The following is a 19,246-nucleotide window of genomic DNA, read 5'->3' as shown; positions in this document are numbered from 1 at the left end:
GCGGTGCCAGTTTAACCCGCCCCTGCTCTGTTTGGCTTTCCCAGGCAGCAGGTGTCGAGCATCCAACCTTCCGGACTTTACCCCGCCGGAGCTGGCTCGGGGCAGCGGCTGTGGCGAGGACATCGGCACCCGGCTGGGGATGCGGGACGGGGAAGGGGCTCCCGGCAGCACCCCCACCCCGCACGGTCCGAGCCCGGAGCGACTTCTGCACTTGCCTGGCGTCGAGCCCCACGTGCAAGACCTGACCTGAACGTTTTGTTCGTTCGGCTCGCGTTAGGCAGGTCCAGCCCGTCTGCAAGCACCCGCGCCGTGCTGGGGCGGCACGTCCCCTGCGCCACGCGGCTCGCAGCCCACGCGGAGCGTGCACACCCGTGCGGGACGCGCGGGCTGGTTTGCAGCGGGTGCGACCCCGTGAGCATACAGCCCGTGGGGCACGCACGCAGCCTTCACCCACACGCACGGGCGCAGGGTGGCACGGGCGCGAAGCTCTCAGCAGGCAGTGCCCGCAGAAGACACTGTGCGTGCAACACGTGCGAACGCCACGGGACGCGCACGCAGGACACGGGACCCGCGTGCCGTTTGCACACGTGGCGGCGGTGACACTCGGCACTGCAGGCAGTGAGACGGGGGACACACGCTAGGTGTGCCCAGGGCACGAGAGGAAAGCCACCCACCCGTGACACGCTAGGCACACGCGTCCCGCCTGCCGGCAGCAGCCTGGCCGTGCGCCCGCCAGCAGCGGGGCGCAGCTCCAGGTAGGTCTCAACGGTCTGCTGGCACTGAGGGAGCCACAGGGGAGGGAGAGCAAGAGCAGGGCAGAGGACTTGGGGGGGGGGGGGTCGCATCCTTTCCCTGCCTGTGCGCTGGGCTGCCCGGGCCAGGCACGTGGTCCTGCTGCTGCCCACGCTGCTACGGAAGGGTCTGGGGGGGATGTGGCAAGCTGCGGGGGGCTCCTCCAGGACAGCCCGCTCAGTGCCTACCCCATGCTCAAAGCACGCTGTAGGGCTTGACCTGGACTTCTGCTCCCCTCCCTGGCCAGCACAGAGCCCAGGGCTGCTCCTTGCCCTGTGGAGCTAGCGGGGAGTCCCGGAGAGCTGGGACAGCGACGGATCAGCCCAGGATGCGCACTGTGCCTCTGTGCCTGGCCATGCCTGGCTCTCTGCGTTTTTCCTGAGAGCCCTGAGCAGCTCCTGCCCTGCCCTCCGGGTGCTGCTCCCAGGCACTCCCCGCAGGCGCTCGTGCTTCTTTTTTGGCGTAGGACCCAGCTGTGCTCAGGGATGCTCTGAGCCTACCGGTGGGTCCTGAGCCCTGCCTGCAGCATCGGCGAACGCCACGAAGGCTGAGCCTTGTGTGCTGTGGGACGAGGCGATTCCTGCTGCTTTCCCCCATCCCCACCTGGTCCCTGCATGGGATGAGGCTCAGCAGCCCCTGCCCCAGAGCAGGACAGCCCCGCTCCATCCTGGGGTGCCTCTGCAAGGGATGGAGATCAGGCACGTCGCTGAGCAGATGCTTGGAACATCTCCAGCAGGTGGGGGGGGAAAGCATCAAAAGCACGGGGCGAGGAGCCCCCCCCTGCCTCTCGGTAGCCAAACGCCCATCCCAGCCCGGGGACAGCCAGCACGCGGCGTGCTGACACTGCCCAGAGGCTGCCCATCACGGCCCTGCGGCCACGGGCTGCTCCGGGCCGCGTCTCTGGGCTCTGTCTCCTGCCACCAGGCCGGGCAAAGTTGAAAAGCTGAGAAAGCACAACACACGCCCCGGTACGCACAAACCCCTGCAGCTGCCCCCAGGATCAAACAGAGCACGATTAGCAGCGCTGAGCAAAGCCAGACCCCGCCGCCCGCGCTGCTCCAGCTGCCGCACGTGCGTCCCCGCGGGGGCACAGCCCGGCACAGACGCTATCTGCTGCAGCGGGGCACGGGAGGTGCTGCCCCGCCGCCTCGCCCGCCCTCGGTGACTCTGGGCTCTGTGGGGCTGCGTGGTGCCCTAGCACAGCCCGAGTCCGTTAGAGACCACACGGGGCACCCTGTGGCTAGTCCAGGTGCCCCAAAAAAAGCCTCTTTGGCTTTTCAGGGTATCCTGGTAGCGGCTGGAGCCAGACCCAGTGTCCCAGTAGGAAAAGGGGACACCCTGCAAGCACCAGCACCACAAATTGCCCCCAGCTCCCCTTCCTCACGCACCATCCCCAGCTCCCGTGCCAGAGCCGGTGGCAGCAGTGCCAAGGCTGTGCCATTCTGGCAGGTGACAAGGCGCAGGGGATGTGGTGGCACCACGCACTGTCCCCCACCCCACCAGCCCAAAAATGGCCATTTACATCCCACTGGGCTCCCTGGGCCCTGGGCTGGGGATTTGCATGGTGCGGGAGGATTTGCATAGGGAGAGCAGGGCGCGGGAGGAGCGCTGAGGAGGCACGCGTGCCCCAGTGTGCATTTGCATAGAGGTGTGTTTGCATGCAGGTGCGTGTGCATGTGTGTGTGTGCGTTTGCATACAGCTGCGAGTGTGTGCACGGCTCTGTGCGTGTGTGTGCGTGTGTGTGCGCCCTCGCTGGGCGAACCGCGTGGAGCTGGCGATGCCCTCGCCGTGCTCGCTGCTCCGTGTGCCGGTGCGTGTGCGTCGTGTGCAGGGCTGGGTGTGCGTGCGAGGAGAGGTGTGCGCTCTTCCTGGTGAGCTGCGTGTCCTGCCCAGCCCGGATGTTTTGTGCCATCCCAGGATGTGGTAAAGGCAGCCGGCTGCCCTCTGCACCCCAGTGCCACACGGAGGGGGACAACCCAGGGACCTGCCACTGCACCCAGTGCCAGCGGGGATGTGTAGGGACAAGCACAAAGGGAACCAGGGGCTGACCCCCCCCAACAGCCCACCTCTCCCCAGCCTGTTCACCATGGCTGTGCCATGCCTGGCGGAGATGCTGGGGTGAGCAGGGGCTCCCTGCCCCAGCAAGGTCACCGTGTCCCTGTGCTGGCACCACTGTGGGTACCCAGCCAGCTTGCAAGGTCTAGGCTAAGGAGACTAAAGCTGCTTGTGTCCCCAGGGCTGGGCTAATCTGGAAGGTGGGGGTGTTGCTGAGCACCCCTGGTTCTCCCCAACCTGTTCCTGGGCAAGGCAGGGACTGGGGCACGGAGCAGCAGGGACTGTCCCCGCTGGGGTCCTGCGCTCCCCATGGCAGGGCTGTAGCCTCAGATACCTTCCCCAGGCACTGGGGCTGTCCCACACATCCCCTCCACCACTCGCCTCCGTGGAGCCCAGCTGGGACAAACCCCTGGCTATTTGGCAGGTGGGGTGGAGGGGAGAGCTGGGTCCCAGGCACGGATCTGCCCCCAGCCTGCTCCTGGCCGTGGGGAGCATCAGACACAGAGTGTCACCAGCCTGGCATCCTCCCCCCTGCACCCACAGGTCACCGGGACCCCAGGAAAGGGCTGCGAACCCCTATGAGCAAACGGGTTAAGGACTGAAGGTGCAGGGCAGGCAGCCTGCCTGGGGACGAGGTGCTGAGCGGCGTGCTGGGGCTCCTGTCCCAGCTGTTGTGCTGTGCCGGGGAGCCCCAAGGCAGGATGTTCTGTCCTCGCCGCGGCGCCTGGCTCGGCCCCTGCCTGCGCTGCCTCCTAATAGCTGCTGGAGGAGGGGAGCCGCAGCTGCCAGGCTCTCATCCCGCTGCCTGGATGAACGTCAGCCTGGCTTGGGGCAAAAAAAAAAAGAGCTGACAGCTTTGCTGGTGCCCTGCCTCCTTCCTGCAGCTCTCTAGGGCACCCTCTGTTCGTTCAGTGGGTGTAAATCCAGGAGTGAGCCTCGCCCCCTCCTCCCCGGCAGTCCCCAGCCCATCACTGCAGCACGGCCAGCTCCGGAGGTGCTGCACGGCTTTTTGGGGGACACCCTGGCTGTCCCCAGACACCTGCAGCTCAGGAGAGCGGACGAGCACAAGGTCGGGCAGGACCTTGGCCAGGCACGGGCTGACCTGGCACCCCCTGGGTCTGAGGGAGATGGGAAGGAGGAGAACCTAAAGACAACTCAAAGAAACCCAAATCCTTGCAGCTGGCACCCCCACGACAACCCCCTGGTGCTGTAGGGGAAGCTGGGACGTGGGATCCATGCTTACCCCACGGAGCCCCTCCAAACACGATGTGATGCACCTGCAGGTGGGGCTGGGGTCAGGCTGGATGTGCTCCCTCGGAGCATCCTGCCCCGGCCCTCTGGGCCGGGCTGGGTGCTGGGAAGGGGACCAGCACCTCCCTCCGGGACGCTGTGGGTATGGGGTGCCCTGGGGGGGACAGGCTGGGGACCTTTGGGGTAACAGGCAGGAGGCTGGCACCAGCGGGCTCCGTTTCAGGTCAGAATCAAGATCCCAGGGCCAGCCACCAGTTCCTCTGCCCTGGTGCCAGGCAGGGTGGGATGGGCGTGAGGGGACCCCTGGGGCTGCGAGGGACCCGTCACCGGGGCCCCTTTTGGAGCAGCCCGGCCGGGTTTTGAAACGCTGTCAGCCCCGCATCGGGGCCGGGCTGGCCCGGGGACGCAGCTCTTGCCACCTGCTCACAGGCAGGCTGTAATCCACGGGCAGGAGGTGAGCAGCTGGCGGAGCCTCCCTGACCTTCAGGTGGGATTAATCCCCATGGGAACAGCGGGGAGCAGGCAGGTGAGGCCACGGCTCCCTGCGGCAGCGTGGGGACCCGGCAAGGCTGGCGGGGCTTGGGGGGGGGGGACCGAGCGTCCCCGCAGCGATGGGGACAGCCTGCCCCCAAACTCAGGCAGGGCATGTGCTGGATGAGGGGCTGAGCGCGGCCCCCAGGAGCACAGCGGAGGAGCTCCACACCCCTGGGGGTGGCCGCTGGGGACAGCGGGTGGCCAGCTCCGGAGCGCGACGGGGCCGGGCGCAGCGATGCCCAGGGGACCCCCGTACCCCAGGGGCTCGTGGTGTGCGTGCATGCTGCGTGTGGGAGCTAATCCCGGGCACATCTGCCGGGCTGTTTGCCGTCCCGGGGAGTTTCCGGCTGCGGGGACGGGTGTGCAGGGAACACGTGCGTGCGGGGCGGCCGGCGTGTGCCGGGGCTCCTGCTGCACCAGGGTGGGCGCCTGCAGCCGCCAGGTGGGTGCCTGCACACGTGCGCCCTCGGCCAGCCAGCACGGAGAGGGGACAAGCGGCACCGGGGTGCAGCAAGCCTCAGCTGTGGGGTTTGGGTGCCTTTGGGCTTGTACGGACCCCGCTGGGGATTTATGCATCCTCGTGTGGCCGTGTTCAGAGCAGCCCCGGAGGGGAGGTGCCTGGGGAGGGTTACCTGCGTCCCTGCTGAGGAGGGGGATTTCCCCCGGCCTCGCTTCTCTGGGGGAAAAAAGGAAGGAAAAGGGAGCAGCGGGGCTGGGTAAGGGGAACGATGCGCTGCCCCTGCTCTAATCAGCCAGACCCTGCAAATAAAAGCCACCTGTTTCAGGCCTGGCAGCAGGAAGCCAGCCCCAGAACAAACAGAGCACCAGGCAACTGGGAAAAAGGCAAACAGGGGCCGGCACCGGCTCCATCTGCTCCCTCCCGGCCCCGGCCCTGGATCTCCAGCCCCTGGGGGCGACAGCGCAGCCCCGAGTGGGACTGGGGCAAAGCAAGGGGACACCGGGGGGACTCCGGGGGCGGCTGTCCCGGTCACCAGCCCAGATGCTCACAGCGACGGTGGGAAGGGCGGCGTGCTGCCACGAGCCCCAGCAGTGCCCCAGATGTGGCAGCAGCACCGGGATGCCCGGGCAGAGCCACGTCCCCTCCTGTGGGGCTGTGCCCGCAGGGCTGGGGACCGCAGCGGGGGAGCGACCCCATCCCGGGGCTGGCAGAGAGAAACCCGATCTGTTTTGCTGCTGCAGGGAACAGGCTGAGCCGGGAGGGACGCGGGGCCCTTATTAAATTAGCCTATGCAGCAGGCCCTGGGCGAGCAGCTGCCCTCGAGCAGGCTCGCTGCCTGCCCCCCCCCCCCCCCCAGCCCCTGTCCCCCTCCTGCAGGGGGTCCTGGGGGCTGGCAGGTGACCGAGCCGCCACGTGGGGATGCTGGATGGGGATGGGGATCACCCAGCACCACCGGGGGTGCTCGGGGGGGGGGGCAGGCTGTGTCAGCACCCTGGGGTGCACGGGGAGCCCCCCGCCAGCTGCGCCCTTCTGTGGGTGCCTGGTGTGCCGGGGGGGGGGGGTGCGAGGCACGTCCCGGCGAGTGGGACAGGGCAGAGAAGCAAGGACGGGGCACGGCCTGCAGCTGGGGGTGGCTTTCTCCCCTGTGCCCCCCACTTCCCCAGACGCTTCTGCTTAAAGGTCTGTACGGGGCTGCCTGTTAGGGCTGCCTCTATGCCCGCATGGCACAGCACCAGCGCCCTACAGATCCTGCAGCACCATATCCAGCATCCCACGTGCTCCATAGCACAGCCTGCATCCCAAATATCCCACAAAACCCGTTGCAGGGGCAGGGACTCCACCACGTACCTCACGGCGCCCCCCCATCCCGTAACCTCAGGCTGTCCCCACACCCCACAGCACCCTGCACTGCCCCACACCTCTGCTCTGCATCCTGACCCGTCTTCCCCCAAGCGACGGGGCTGCCCAAATCCATCCCACAAGAGGAGCCACTGCGCACGCCTCTTAGTGATGGGGACAAATGGGGACACGCAGGGGGGGCAGAGGGGGGACAGGGTGGAGGGGAGGTGGACGGGGGGGGGTGTGTGGGGGAGCCGGATGGATCCGTGCCCTCCCCAGCCCCATGGGGATGGGGTTGGGGTTTGGGATGAGGAATCGCTGCACCCCAGGGTCTGCTGCCCCCGGGCACCCCCTGCCCTCCCCGGGGAGCATCCCCATCCTTCCCCCACCCTCTGCTCCTTCAGCAACTCCCACCCAGGGTGCTGCAAGCGGAGGGGGTGTCGTGTGTGTCCCCCCCCCCCCGCCTCCCGTCCCTCCGCTGGAGCCAGCTCCAACCGCTGCCGGGCTGCACCCTCTGCTGGGACCTGGAGGCATCGGCACAGGCGGCAGGGCTGGGGACAGGAGGCAGCTGCAGGGGACAGCCGGGCTCCCCTGGGGGGGACACGGGGGGGGCTCGCTGCGGGGAAAGAGGTGCTGCCGGTGCCTGGGGGGGACGGGGACACGAAGGTGACCTGGGGTCCTGGTCCCTGCTGTCACCCCTCGGTCCCCGGTCCTTGCTGAGCAGGGGACAGAGCCGCCAGGCGCAGCTGTGCGGGGACACGGCGAGAAGCGCTGCCACCGGGACCCCCGTTTTGTCCTCATCCAGCCCTGGTGGGGCTGGGGATGTCCCCGTGGCACCCCACTCCCAGCTCTGGTCCCCTCCTGCTGTGTGCCAGCCCCTGCCTGGCTGGGAGGTGCGGGGACATGGGCACGGGGACGTGGGCAGGCAGTGGGGTGCACCAGCACCCGTATGGGGGTGGGGGCCGCACGCCTCCCCGAGCCCACCCCGGCCAAGCCCTGGCAGTGCCACGTCCTCGTCCCGCTGGCACCGGCGCCCTGGGAAAGGCAGCAGCCCCTAATCCCCGTGCCGAGCGGGGACATTGTCCGGGGGCAGAAAGGAAAGCGGTGCGTCAGGCCCTCGGCCCATTGTGCCCTGAGCCCCTGCGCAAACACAGCCCAGCACTTGCATTGTCAGCTCCTGGGGGGGGGGGGGGCACATGGGGGGGCCGCTCTCGCCACGCTGCCTGAGTGGAATGGACAGCGGCAGCCCGGCCGGGTGGGCGCCCCCCCCCCCCCCCCCGCTGACACAGCGCCTGACCCCCCCACCGCCATCCCCATTTCGCCTATATAGGGCCCGGGGAAAAGCCGGCCCCGGCACCGCCACCTTCACCTCTGTGCCCTGCGACCAAGTAAGTACCAGGCTGTGACCCCCCCCCCCCCCCCCCAGCCCCCCCAAACGCACAGCCGCTGCCACGCCACACTTGTGTGTGTCATCCCCCCCCCGAAGCCCCCCACCCTGTGTGCACCCCAGGGAACGGGCAGGGTGCGGGGTGCTGTGCTCCGTGCACGGGTAGTGGGGGGGGTCAGCCTTGTGAGAGGTGCTCTGCTTTGGGGTGGGCTGTGTCTTGGGGGGGGGGGTCACGGCCACAGCCTGCTGGGTTCGGTGAGCAGGGTGACGGCACCCAGGTCACTCATCGCAGGGGGCTTGGGAGCAGAGAAATGATGGCAGCCCCGGGCACCGGGCGTATCACACGGAGAGACGGGGTGCTGCGAGTGCAGCTAGGGGGGAGGGGGGCCGTGGGGTGTCCCCCCCAACCAGCCTGGGAGGGCGAGGGGACAGCGGCCCGGGATGGGGACCCCCTGCCCGGGTGACGCCTGGGCTCTGCCCGCAGCCGAGCTCCCCGCATGACCAGCGAAGCCATGGACACCCTGGGGCAGCACAAGATCACGGTGTGGGAGGAGGAGAGCTTCCAGGGCAAGCGCTGCGAGTTCCTCATGGAGTGCCCCAGCATCATGGAGCGCAGCTTCCGCAAGATCCGCTCCATCAAGGTGGAGTCGGGCCCGTAAGTGCCCCCCCCCCCCCGGCACCCTCCCCGCCACCCCTCGGTGCGCCACGCTGCCGCGGGGGGGGGGGGGGGGAGCGCAGCCTCCCTCCCTTGCGCCGTGCCTCGGTTTCCCCATCTGCCAAGCAGGGCTGCGTCCCTGAGCGCCGCCCTCCTCTCCCCTCCAGCTGGGTGGGCTTCGAGTACCCCGAGTACCAGGGCCAGCAGTTCATCCTGGAGAAGGGCGACTACCCCCGGTGGGAGGCCTGGAGCGGGAACAGCGGCTACCGCACCGAGCACCTCCTCTCCTTCCGGCCCGTCAAGTGCGCCGTGAGTGACGGGGGTCCCGGCGGGGCTGGGACCGGGGGGCGGCGGGGACAGAAAGTGGACATGGGACAGACGGATGGACGTGGGGATGTGGGGACGTGGGATGGAGGGGCGGCTGAGCTCACTGGCTCCCTGCGAGCATCCTGAGATGCGCTTCAGGTCCAAAACGCAGCCCCGAACACCGTCCCAACTCCTGCTCTGCGCATCGGGGAGCCACCTCCCAGGATGGGGTCCCCATATCTCACGTCCCCCTCTCCCCCCACCCCAGACCTGGCTTCCCGGGGCTGGGGGGAGCAGAGGGGTGCTGAGGAGATGTTTGGGGTGCATCCTCCTCCCTGCTGGGGTACCCGAGCCGCGCCGCGCAGACTCAGCCCCTATCGCTCCATCTGCAGCGATGCGGGTGCCTGCGATGCCGGCATGTCTGCGCCTTGGCGCGGGGCGTCCCCCCCCCCCCCCCAACTTTTAATAATCACCAGGCAGATATGCTCGGGCTTTAATAAAGGGGCTGCGATAAGATCGCTCCTTGCTGGCAGGACTGCTCCCTGGTGCAGATGGATGCGCATGGGGGCTGGGCACACGGGGGGGGGGACAGGAGGGGGGGACAGTGCCGCATTGCTCAGTGTCCCAGCCGTTAACTCCTGGGTGCCCAGCGCCCATCCAAACCCTACTGAGCTGGGGGGGGGGGGGGCTCTTTCAGCAGCCTGCCTTGCCCTGCAGCCTTGGGGAGTGGGAGGATGCTGGGGGCAGGAGCCCGTGTGGGTGCAGATGATGTGGCTGCTGTCACCAAAGCTCGGTCCCCCCCCCCCCCAGGAGCTGTGCCTGGGGGCCCACAGGGACACAAGGGCAGCATCCTCCTGGCAGCCCTGGGGTGTCCTGGCGAGGCTGAAGCCCCCCCCCACCCCCCCGTGGGCTCACAGCCTTGCACCAAAGCCGGACACGGTCCCAAGGTGTGCCCTGGCACAAGTACCCCCGCGCCACGTCCCCCAGCCGTGCCCCAGCTGCCCCGCTGACCCCGGCCCCGCTCGCTCCGCAGAACCACAACGACAGCAAAGCCATCCTGTACGAGGCGGAGAACTTCCAGGGGCACAAGTTCGAGCTGAGCGACGACTACCCCTCGCTGCAGGCCATGGGCTGGGGCAACAAGGAGGTGGCATCCATCAAAGTGAACGCTGGAGCGTGAGTCCTGCTGGCGGGGGGGAGAGGGGGGGGGTGCAGAGAGAGAGGGGTGTCGGGGAGCGCAGCCCCACGGATGGGGGACCCCAAAATGAGGGGGACTCTGCCTGCTCCCCTTCCCTCGGAAAGCCATGCCGTGGGGGTGTCCCTGTGCTCCCCGTCCCCACCATGGGGCCGAGAGGATGGGAAGGGGGAATGTGGCGCGGGGGGCTCTGAGCCGGGGGTGTCCCCGCAGGTGGGTGGCGTACCAGTACCCAGGCTACCGGGGCTACCAGTACGTGCTGGAGCGGGACAGGCAGAACGGCGAGTACAAGAAGTACAACGAATACAGCAGCCAGGCCCACACCAACCAGATCCAGTCCATCCGCCGCATCCAGCACTGAGCAGGGGCAGGGCGCGCGCCCCCCGCGGCCCCCCGGGCTGCCGTGCCATAGACCTGTACCTGGTAGCGAATAAAGGCATTTGTCAAAAAAAAAAAAACAACAACACGACGGGTGTTCCTGCCTCTGCTCTGCTCCTCGGGGGCTGTGGGACCCCCCCCCCCCGTGGGGCAGGAGGCAGGGTGCCTGCCCCAGCCCTGCCGCCCCCCGGCACCATCCCGGCCTGGATGCAGTTTCCCGTTCCCCTGCCAGGATCGGGCCCGTGGCCACCTCTGCCCCCCACCTGGGTCCCCTGGTCCCCGTGCACGGGGGGCAGAGGGGGTACAGAAAGGCTCCTACCCCTCTGATGCTCTGGCTGGGGAGATGGGGGCATATTGGCCTTACTGGAACTGGGGAGGGGGGGACCTGGGGGGGGGGGTCATGCTGCTCCCAGGCTCTGTGCCGGGGAAGGTGACTGCCACAAAGCCTCTGAGCACGAGGTCCCCGGTGTGGGAGAGGGGTCCCCGCCCCTTGGGCATGGGGAAGAAGGGGAGCACGGGGCTGGTCTGGGTGAGGGGGGGCTGGGACAGATGGGGTGCCCCAGTCGGGGCAGCGCTGGGGGGCGCTGGCTTACGGAGGGGGCGTACTGGGGGGTGCTGGGGGCACTGGTCAGCAGGAGAGGGAGCAGGAGGGGGTGCAGGGCAGTGTCCTGTTCAAGGTGGCAAAACCCAGGGCTAAGGTTTTGATTCCAGGGCAGGAGGACCTGGGGGCAGGCGAGGGGGCTCAGCTCGCTGCTGCCAGCACCCCCAGAGGCCTGTTCCCCCGTGCCCCCCCCCCCCCCCCAGCCCGGCCACGCCAGCACATCCGTGCCAGCATCCGGCTCCGGCTCCGCCTGGGCACACCGGGAGCCCCACCCAGCCTCCTCCTCCTGCACCCTTTCCCAGCCTCCCCATCCTCTTCCATCTCGCTGCAGCACCCCCAGCTCTCCCGGGGCGCGCACCTCCCTCGGCACCCCGAGGTGCTCCCCGCACCGGGGGGCGTCACCTGTAAAGCCACAGGAAAGCAGAATCGCTGGGTGCTTGGGTGCCCGGCTGCCTGCACGGGTGGCCTCGGGGCTGCACCCAGTAGGACGTGGGGCTGGGGAGGGTCTGGGACGGGCTGGGGGGGGGGTCTCGGCCCCCGCGATATCAGTGCGTGCACACCCCTGCACCCTGGGCTGCGCGCGTGCACGTGCACAAGCGCGCGCGTTGCACGCAGGAGCTCGCACGCCGCTGTGTGCGTGCACGCCCCGTGCTTCCACGCTCCCCTTGCACCCCCGTGCGACCCGTGCAAAGGTCCCGGCACCCCCCGCATCCTCCCAGGGCCGTGCTGTGGGGCTGCGTGGCCGCCGCCGAGCCTTTCCCAGCCCTCCCCTGTCCCCACCCCGCCACGGCCCCACGCAGCCCGGCCTCTCCCCCTGCACAAACACATTCCTGCACACCGGCCGGGCCGCGGCCAGCCCAAGGCCACGTCAGCTCGGCGCTCTGCTCCACGCCGCCGGCACGCAGGTGAAGCTGTCCCGGGCTCTGACCCGCAGGGCTGCAACGGGGGAAGTTCTGGGGGGTGGTCACAGGGAAATGTGGGGGCTGCTCTGCCCTGTCCTGAGGGGGTGAGAGAGCTGGGTGGGGGGTCGGGAGGGCAAACCGCCCGGTTGCAGCTGTGGGTACGTGCTGCTTTCTGCCGGCCTGGTGCTCCAGGGGTCGGGGCCCCATGCCCAGGAACCCCACTGACCTGAGCCCTCCTCTCCCCCAGTACCTGAGCCCCCATCCCCTCCCTGCCCCACGGACCTGGGCCCCTTCCCTGGGTTTTCTCATGTGCCCTGCCCTCCCCATCCCACGGGTCTGCCCCGGCTTCCCCACGAACCTGGGACAACGCCTCTTGGGTCCCCCAGGTTCCCCCCTCCCTGCTTTTCCCATCCTTCCCCATCCCCTGGGTCCCCACCCTCCTTGCCCCTCGGCCCCCAGGCCACCCCCAGCCCCCAGCCCCATCACACCCCAGGTCTCCTGCAGCCCCCACTCTCAGGGCTCCCCATCTCTCGTGCCCCCGGTCCCCCCCCCCCCCCCCTTTCCAGCTCCCACAGCCCTCCCACTGCCCCGCGGTCCCCAGCGCGTTCCCTCTGCCACGCAGGTTCCCCGGAGCAGGATCCCCACCACCGGGGCCAGCTCCCGAGGCTGCTAGAGGAGAGGGGTGGCGGCTGTGCCCCCCCCCGTCCCCACCCCACCCCGCTGTGTCCGGGGCTTGTTTTCCGTTGCCTGCGGTTTGTTGCAGTGACTCAGGCAGCGAAAGCAAGTCTGGGAGGCTGCGGAGAGGCTGCACGGTGGGGGGGGGGGGCTTGGGGGGGGGGGCTGGAGACCATCCTTAAGGGCTGGGGGAAACGTGGTGGGGGCGCACGGCGGGCTGCGCTCAGCTCTCCCCACCAGCACCTGCTCCCTGTCCCTGATGGAGATGGGCGGTGAGGGTGGAGGGCGGGGGGGCTGGCTGAGCACCCAAGGGAACCCTGCTTTCAGCCCATTTCCCAAGGGGACAGGAGGAGCCCCCAGCCCCCAGCCGTGGGACTTCCCAGCCTGGCGCCCCCCCCGCGCTCCCCCGGCGCTGCTGGTGATGCAGGGCACGCGTGGGCTGCGGGATGAATAACAACCGCGGGCCCGGCACGAGCGCGTCCCGGTTCCCACTGGATTCACGCCTCACGAGGAACATCTTGGAGGAATTCTGCTGAGCCTGGAGCGAGAGCTTTAATGGACGTCAGCGCAACACCGCAGGAGGCTTCGCGGGCTGACGAGCGGCTCGCTTGGTACGGCGCCGAGCTCCTGCTGTGCTCGGGGCAGGACGGCCACCAGCACCCTCAGGGTCAGTCTGGCGGGGAAGCTGCAGCGCCCAGCTCCTCCCTCGGTGCCCCTGGGGGTGCCCACCCCCCGGGCAGAGCAGGGCTGGCCGGGAATGCTGCTGCCCGCTGCTGTCACACTGGGCTGCGCGGTGACGGAGCAGGGTGCAGTCCTGGCCGTGGGGACGGAGCTGGCGCTCGGAGGTGGCACCTGTGGCCAGGGGTGTCCTTTGGGAGCCGAGACTGCCCCAGCCCCTTTCCCCGTTGCGAGTTTCTCCCCGAGTCACCCTCCTGTCTTCACACCGCTTGCAGAGGCTGGAGGCACCCGAAACACCTCTGTCCCAGCCCCAAACCGGGCAGCGCACGGCCAGGGGGTGCTGGCATCTTCCGGAGCCGGCAGAGCCGCCCACAAAGCCCGATGCAGACGAGGCCGTGCGGGTTTGGGATGGTGTGTGGGGCCACCCAGCTTGCGCAGACCCTAACAGAGAGGGGCCAGAGGTCGGGACAGGGCTGAGGACCCCAGGATGCACCAAGGAGGCAGGGAGGGGACAGAGCTGAGCTGTGCCCCGGTGCCGTGAGTGGCTGGCGCCGCACCGTACCCTCCCCAGGGCTCCGGGAGCTGCAAGGGGACGCAGCACGGGGACGCGATGGGTGCCCGACTTCACCCCACCACGGCTGCAAGGGGACCCCGGCGCTGGGAAACAGCAGCACAGGGGGGCACGGGGACGATGCTCGGCGGGGCGACACGGAGGGCACGGGGGATGCGGGGACGGGGAGGCCGGGGGGAGGCCGGGGGGAGGCCGGGGGGAGGCCAGGCCACGGCGGTCTCCAGGCAGTGTCCGAGCCCCGCTCGCAGCTGGGATGGCAGCGCCGTGTTTGCGAAGAGTTAAGGAGGCGGAAGAGGCAGGAAGCGGCCCGAGCCGCTCTCCATAGAAACCCGCGGCCGTGATTAAAGTCTGATGCGGGCCCGATAGCGGGCTGGGGGGGGGGGGGGGCAGCGCCCGCTTTAATTACAGCGGAGGAAATTGCTGGAGCCGGGGCCCCGAGCCCCTGCGAGTTGCCTGGAAACTCCCCCCCCCCCCTCCCGCCTCCCCCCGGCCCCTGCCCGTCCCCTGCCCGTCCCGCTGCCATTTATTCGCCATCAGCTGCTCCCTGATAAAGTGGAATAATAATAATAATAATAGGGGCAGGAATATTAAAACATGCAGCCCGCGGGCCGCCCCCACAGCTGCCATGAGACACGGCGCCGGAGCGGTGCCACTGCTGCTCAACATGTACCTGCCAGGTACGGGCGGACCCCCCCCCCCCGCACCGCAGCGCACCCCGGCCCTCGCCCGCCCTGCCCCGCCGCGGCCCCGCGGCCCTTCCCCTGCCCCGGCCCCCTCCAGCGCCCACCCTGCCTTCCCCGCTCCCTCCCTTCCAGCCCCACACACGCCGTCCCGTCCTCCATCCCCACCGCTGCTCTCGCAGCCCGTCCTCCTTCCCGTCCTTCATCCACCTGCCGTGTCCCCGTCCCTCCGTCCGTCCGTCCTCGTGTCCTTCCAAGCCATCCTGCCACCCACCTTTCATCCAGCTGCCCTTCTTCCCCTGTCCTTCCAGCCACCCCTCCACCCCACCCACCCATCCCTCCGTCCTTCTTTCTGTCCCCACCGCTGGCCGTCCCCTCCATCTGCCCACCGTCCCTTCCATCACTCCATCCCTTCCATCACGCCGTTCCCCCACCGCCCTACCCGTTGCCTGCTCATCCTTCCACCCTTCCACCTCCTTCTACCCTTCCCTCCGTCCCTCCATCCACACGTCCTCCTTTCCAGCCCTCCACCGCCCACCTCTCCTGCCTTCCACCCGCCTCTCCACCTACTTTTCTTTCCCTTTCCCCACCCGTCCGCTCCCCAGCGCCCTTCCCTCGCCACTCGTCCCTCCGTCTCCCCGTCCACCTCTTCCCCCTGCCCCGCAGCTCTCTCCCTCTCTCCCTCCCGCTGCCCTACCCCAGCCCGCGGGATTTTCTATTCCTATTTAAAAGCTTCCCCGGCTCTGTCGGAAATCGGATTTCCTTTTTCCTGGACGCGTTTCCTGGCTTCGCCGCGGCGGCGGGGCAGGCGAGGGGGAGCGGCCGCCCGGGGGTGGGCGCCGGGGGGTCTCGGTCCCGCCTGGTCCTGGCCCCCCCCCCCACACACCCGCTCCCCTTTTGTCCCGCAGATCCAGTCGGAGAAACTTTGTTCAAAGACGGCAAGAGCCAGGCGTGGGGGTCCCTCAACCCAGGCGTGCAGAAAGGTAAGAGCCCGCCTGCCCCTTCCCCGCCCCCCCCCAGCTCCCCGGCAGCAGGGACCCCCGGGGCACACGGACCCACCCGTACCCCGTAGCCAGGCCACCTTCCTCTCCTTGTGCCCCGTCCAGCGGGGCTTCCAAAGCTCAGGCCAGGATGGTTGCGATCCAAAACCAGACGGGGAAGGAGCTGGGCCCCCTGACAGCCGTCCTGGTGCAGCAGAGGGGAGCGCCGCACCCGGTGCTGCTGCAGCCCGCAGCCCGTGGAGCAGAGCACGGTGACCCCGGGTCCCCCCCCGGTGCTCCGGGAATATCTGATGGAGAGGGAGCTGCCGGCCAGCCCTGGAGCTGCGAGGGCTCATCTGGGCTTGGGAGAGCCGGTCCTGGGAGCAGGAGAAAGGGGGTACCGCCGGGGAGGGGGGTGCTGGGGCATGGGGTGGCCGGGAAGCGATGGATCCCCCGGGAGCTGGAGCCTTCCCCTGGGAAAAGCCATCCGGGGACAGGAGGGAGCAGCCTGGGGAGCGCTGGGCGTGGGGTTACATGGGGCCAGCACCGGTTCACCTGCCTGGCGAGGGGATAGGGGCCAGGGCTTGCTCTGAGCAGGAAAAGGGGAGCCCTGGTTTAGGGGTGGGAGCAGGGCGAGGCTGGGGCTGGGGCTGGCCCTTTTGCCTCCGCATTGCGGACTCTGTCCAGCCACGCCGCGTGAGCAGGGCCTTTTAGGATCACTGCAGGTTTCCCCGGGGAGCCGCAGAGGCAGGACTGAACCTCGCCACCCCACCCAGCCGCACCCCCGGCACGGGGTGGGCACACCATGGTGGGGGGGGGGTAGAAACACCAAGAGGTGCAGGGATCGAAGGTGTGGGATGGCTCAGGGTGAAGGCACAGCCTTGGAAAATCCTGCATCGGGATGTCTGAGCGGGATCTGGTGGCGTGAGGGTGGGTGGGGAGTGGCTGCTCCCTGCTTCTTCCAGAGGGAGGACGGGGGGCATCGGGTGCCCGAGGTGGGTGCAAGCAAGTGGGAGAGGTGGCTCCGGGCGAAACCCAGGTGAGCCACGGGACTGCCTGCTGCACAGAGCACAAGCATTAGGTAAAATAGTGGCAGAAAGGCATGGGGGGGAGGACGAAATGCAAAGGCAGCTCCTGTGTCACAGGAAGACCTTGTGCTGCAGCGGCCGGGGATGGGAGCTGGGACGTGCAGGGGTGCTGCGGGGGGAACGGGGTCTGGGCTGCAGGGTAGGTGCAGGGCTGCCCTGCAGGGTGGCTGTCCCAGGCATGGGGCTGCTCGTTCCCCTAAGGCCCAGGGACCCTTTTCTCCCCTGGGCAGACCCGGTGCAGCCTGCCCGTGGGCATATCCGGGTGTGCCAATGTCCCGTGCACACCCGCATCCCGCCTGGCGCAGGGGCACCTTGGGCATCGAGGGTACTCGGTGCAGCCTGGAGATGCGGTGTCCCCAGAGGGGACAGATCCCCTCTGGAAACACGGGACATTGGTGCCCGATTCAACCCCACAGAGGGCCCTGTCTCACCCGGTCTCACCTTTCCCTGCACCTGCTGGGCAGCCAGGGCTTGGCTCGGAGCAGCATTGCTCCCTGGCATCAGCTCCCCCGGAGGGATCCGTGCCCCTGGAGATGTGCTGCGGCACCGGCCCCTTTGCAGGCAGAGGTGGAGGTGGGGGATGTGGGTGCTGTTGGGGTCTGGCTGCCGCTGGGATACCTCCTCCTGGGGCTGCAGACCAAAGAACCAGCCCAGAGCTGGATGGCAAAGCAAGCGGGCAGCTACTCGTCCTCAGTGGGGTGGGAATGAGGCGGGGGGGTGTGGGGACACAGCATCAGGCCCCGCTGCAGCTTCTTTTGCCCTCCAAGCCTCCAGAGCCCCAGGGGGGTCCTCTCCTCCCGCCTGGGGCGCAGGATGCCGCAGGGATGCTGCTTAGGAGACACGACGATGCTAACACCCGCATCCTGAGCGCAGGGAAAATGCACCTGGGGGCGGGAGGGGGCAGCGTGGCAGGGGGTGAAGGGGCACATCCCGCTCCCGTGCCCTGACGGGGAGCTTCGACCTCTCCGGGGCAGGCAGCGGGCAGATCCAGCTGTGGCAGTTCCTGCTGGAGCTGCTCTCGGACCGGGCCAACCTCAACTGCATCGCCTGGGAAGGCACCAACGGGGAGTTCAAGCTGATCGACCCCGACGAGGTGGCGCGGCGCTGGGGCGAGCGGAAGAGCAAGCCCAACATGAATTACGACAAGCTGAGCCGGGCGCTGCGCTACTACTACGACAAGAACATCATGACCAAGGTGCACGGCAAGCGCTACGCCTACAAGTTCGACTTCCACGGGCTGGCGCAGGTCTGCCAGCCGGCCGCCCCCGATCACGCCCTCTACAAATTCCAGGGCAACCTGGCCCCGCTGCCCTTCTCGGGCATCTCCAAACTCAACCTCATGACCTCCGGGGTGACGCCGGCCGGTTTCTCCTACTGGCCCGGCTCCAGCCCGTCCCTCTACCCCGGGCACGGCCTGCAGCCCTCCGCCCCGTTCAGCGCCATGGCAGCCTCCCACCTCAACAACATGAACAACCACTACCATTAGGGGCTCGGCCGCGCCAGGCGGTCCCCGTCCCGATCCCGGTCCCGTCCCGGGCGGTGTGGGGCTGGGGAGCTCGGCGGGGAGGGGTGCGGGGGGGGGGGGTGGGATGCTGCTGCCCTGCTGGCGGCCGCCCCCGTTGGGGTTTGGAGAGAGGCGCGGGGTGGCCGCGGGGCAGTAGGGTTTCTTCTCTCTGGTGTGGGTGGTTGGAGGGCAGGAGGTGTCTGCGCTTAGGGTGAGGGGGGAGCCACGGTCGTGGGAACGCGCAGGGATGGCTAAAGAGGGGTGTGAACGGGAGGGAAAAGCGTGCGCCCTCCCCTCAGCCCCCCCAACCCACGGCCCCCACTGGTGCTTAGCTCTGCCCCCAGCCCGTGCTCACCCTCCCCTCTCCCCACAGAGCCGCCTTGCCCGGGGGTGAGGGGCCCTCCCTGCAGCTCCTTGGCCCCCCACCCATCTCCAAGGAGCGAGGCTGGGTGGAGGTGGAGCAGGAGAAGGGACCCGAGCAGGGCCGGGAGCCCAGGGCACCGAGGGGTGGGCTTGGAGCTCTCCCCCCCGGGGTCCCAGGAGGTGCCCCCCCCTCCAGAGCAGGACTTTGACCCAGTGGCTGGAGAAGAGCCGGGCGTGCCGGGCTCTGCCAGGCAGGGGAGGGATCTGGCTTCAATAAAACGGAGAGGTGCTGTGACTGTGTCTGCTCGTGTGTGCAGGGGGCTGGAGCGGGGGACGCAGCCCGGCGCACCCCTCCTGTCCCCAGCCCCACTGCAGGGCGGGGACGGGGAGGATGCGGCCACCCTGCCTCGCTCTGCACCTCGTCTCTTTCCCCAGCATCACCTCCGGCTCTTACAGCCCCCTAAAGTTAGGGGGAACGCCTGGGCTCCTGGGACACCCCCCTGGGGCAGCTGCCTGCCCTGTCCCGGGCTGGCGAGCTGGAGACAAAGAGGAGAGGCAGCCTGCCTGCTGGGACATCTGCCGCCTCGCCGCCACCCGGGGATCGGCCCTACAGGCAGGAGCCAGACCTCTCGTGGGCTGCAGAGCCCTGTGCGACCAGCTCGAGCAGTGCACCGTGCCCAGCATGGCCCGATCCTGCTGCGGGCACCCCAGGGATGTGCCAGGAGCACCCCGGGGTGCAGCGGGATGACCCTGCTGCGGTGGCCTCGGGGCAGCCACAAGGTGTCCCCCGGCCCCAGGCAGGGCCACCAAGCCCCGGGGTGCTCAGGGGGACAGCCCAGCCCGCAGCTGGGT

At 68.9% G+C, this 19,246-nt stretch overlaps 2 protein-coding genes across 5 annotated transcripts; both read left to right on the top strand.

Annotated features, from left to right (window-relative positions):
- Positions 1 to 270: 270 nt before the first annotated feature.
- Positions 271 to 10,432, top strand: CRYBA2 (crystallin beta A2). 4 transcript variants are annotated; one of them, XM_066999652.1, is made up of 6 exons: positions 2,944 to 4,586; positions 7,762 to 7,819; positions 8,303 to 8,473; positions 8,641 to 8,782; positions 9,813 to 9,955; positions 10,188 to 10,432. In XM_066999652.1, the coding sequence occupies exons 3-6, from the start codon at positions 8,316 to 8,318 to the stop codon at positions 10,333 to 10,335; spliced, it is 591 nt and encodes a 196-aa protein (XP_066855753.1). In that variant the 5' UTR covers positions 2,944 to 4,586; positions 7,762 to 7,819; positions 8,303 to 8,315; the 3' UTR covers positions 10,336 to 10,432. The 4 variants fall into 4 exon arrangements, with proteins under 4 accessions (XP_066855756.1, XP_066855753.1, XP_066855755.1 ...); XM_066999655.1 differs by lacking the exons at positions 2,944 to 4,586; positions 7,762 to 7,819 and adding an exon at positions 271 to 755; XM_066999654.1 differs by lacking the exon at positions 7,762 to 7,819.
- A 3,781-nt stretch (positions 10,433 to 14,213) lies between these two features.
- Positions 14,214 to 18,689, top strand: FEV (FEV transcription factor, ETS family member). The gene is made up of 3 exons (XM_066999625.1): positions 14,214 to 14,456; positions 15,368 to 15,442; positions 17,502 to 18,689. The coding sequence occupies exons 1-3, from the start codon at positions 14,405 to 14,407 to the stop codon at positions 18,011 to 18,013; spliced, it is 639 nt and encodes a 212-aa protein (XP_066855726.1). The 5' UTR covers positions 14,214 to 14,404; the 3' UTR covers positions 18,014 to 18,689.
- The last annotated feature ends 557 nt before the right edge of the window (positions 18,690 to 19,246 follow it).

Source organism: Anser cygnoides, chromosome 6 (genome assembly GCF_040182565.1).
Source record: "Anser cygnoides isolate HZ-2024a breed goose chromosome 6, Taihu_goose_T2T_genome, whole genome shotgun sequence".
Classification (NCBI taxonomy): domain Eukaryota; kingdom Metazoa; phylum Chordata; class Aves; order Anseriformes; family Anatidae; genus Anser; species Anser cygnoides.
Note: the sequence above shows the minus strand (reverse complement) of the source record. Positions and strands in the feature narration are given on the sequence as shown.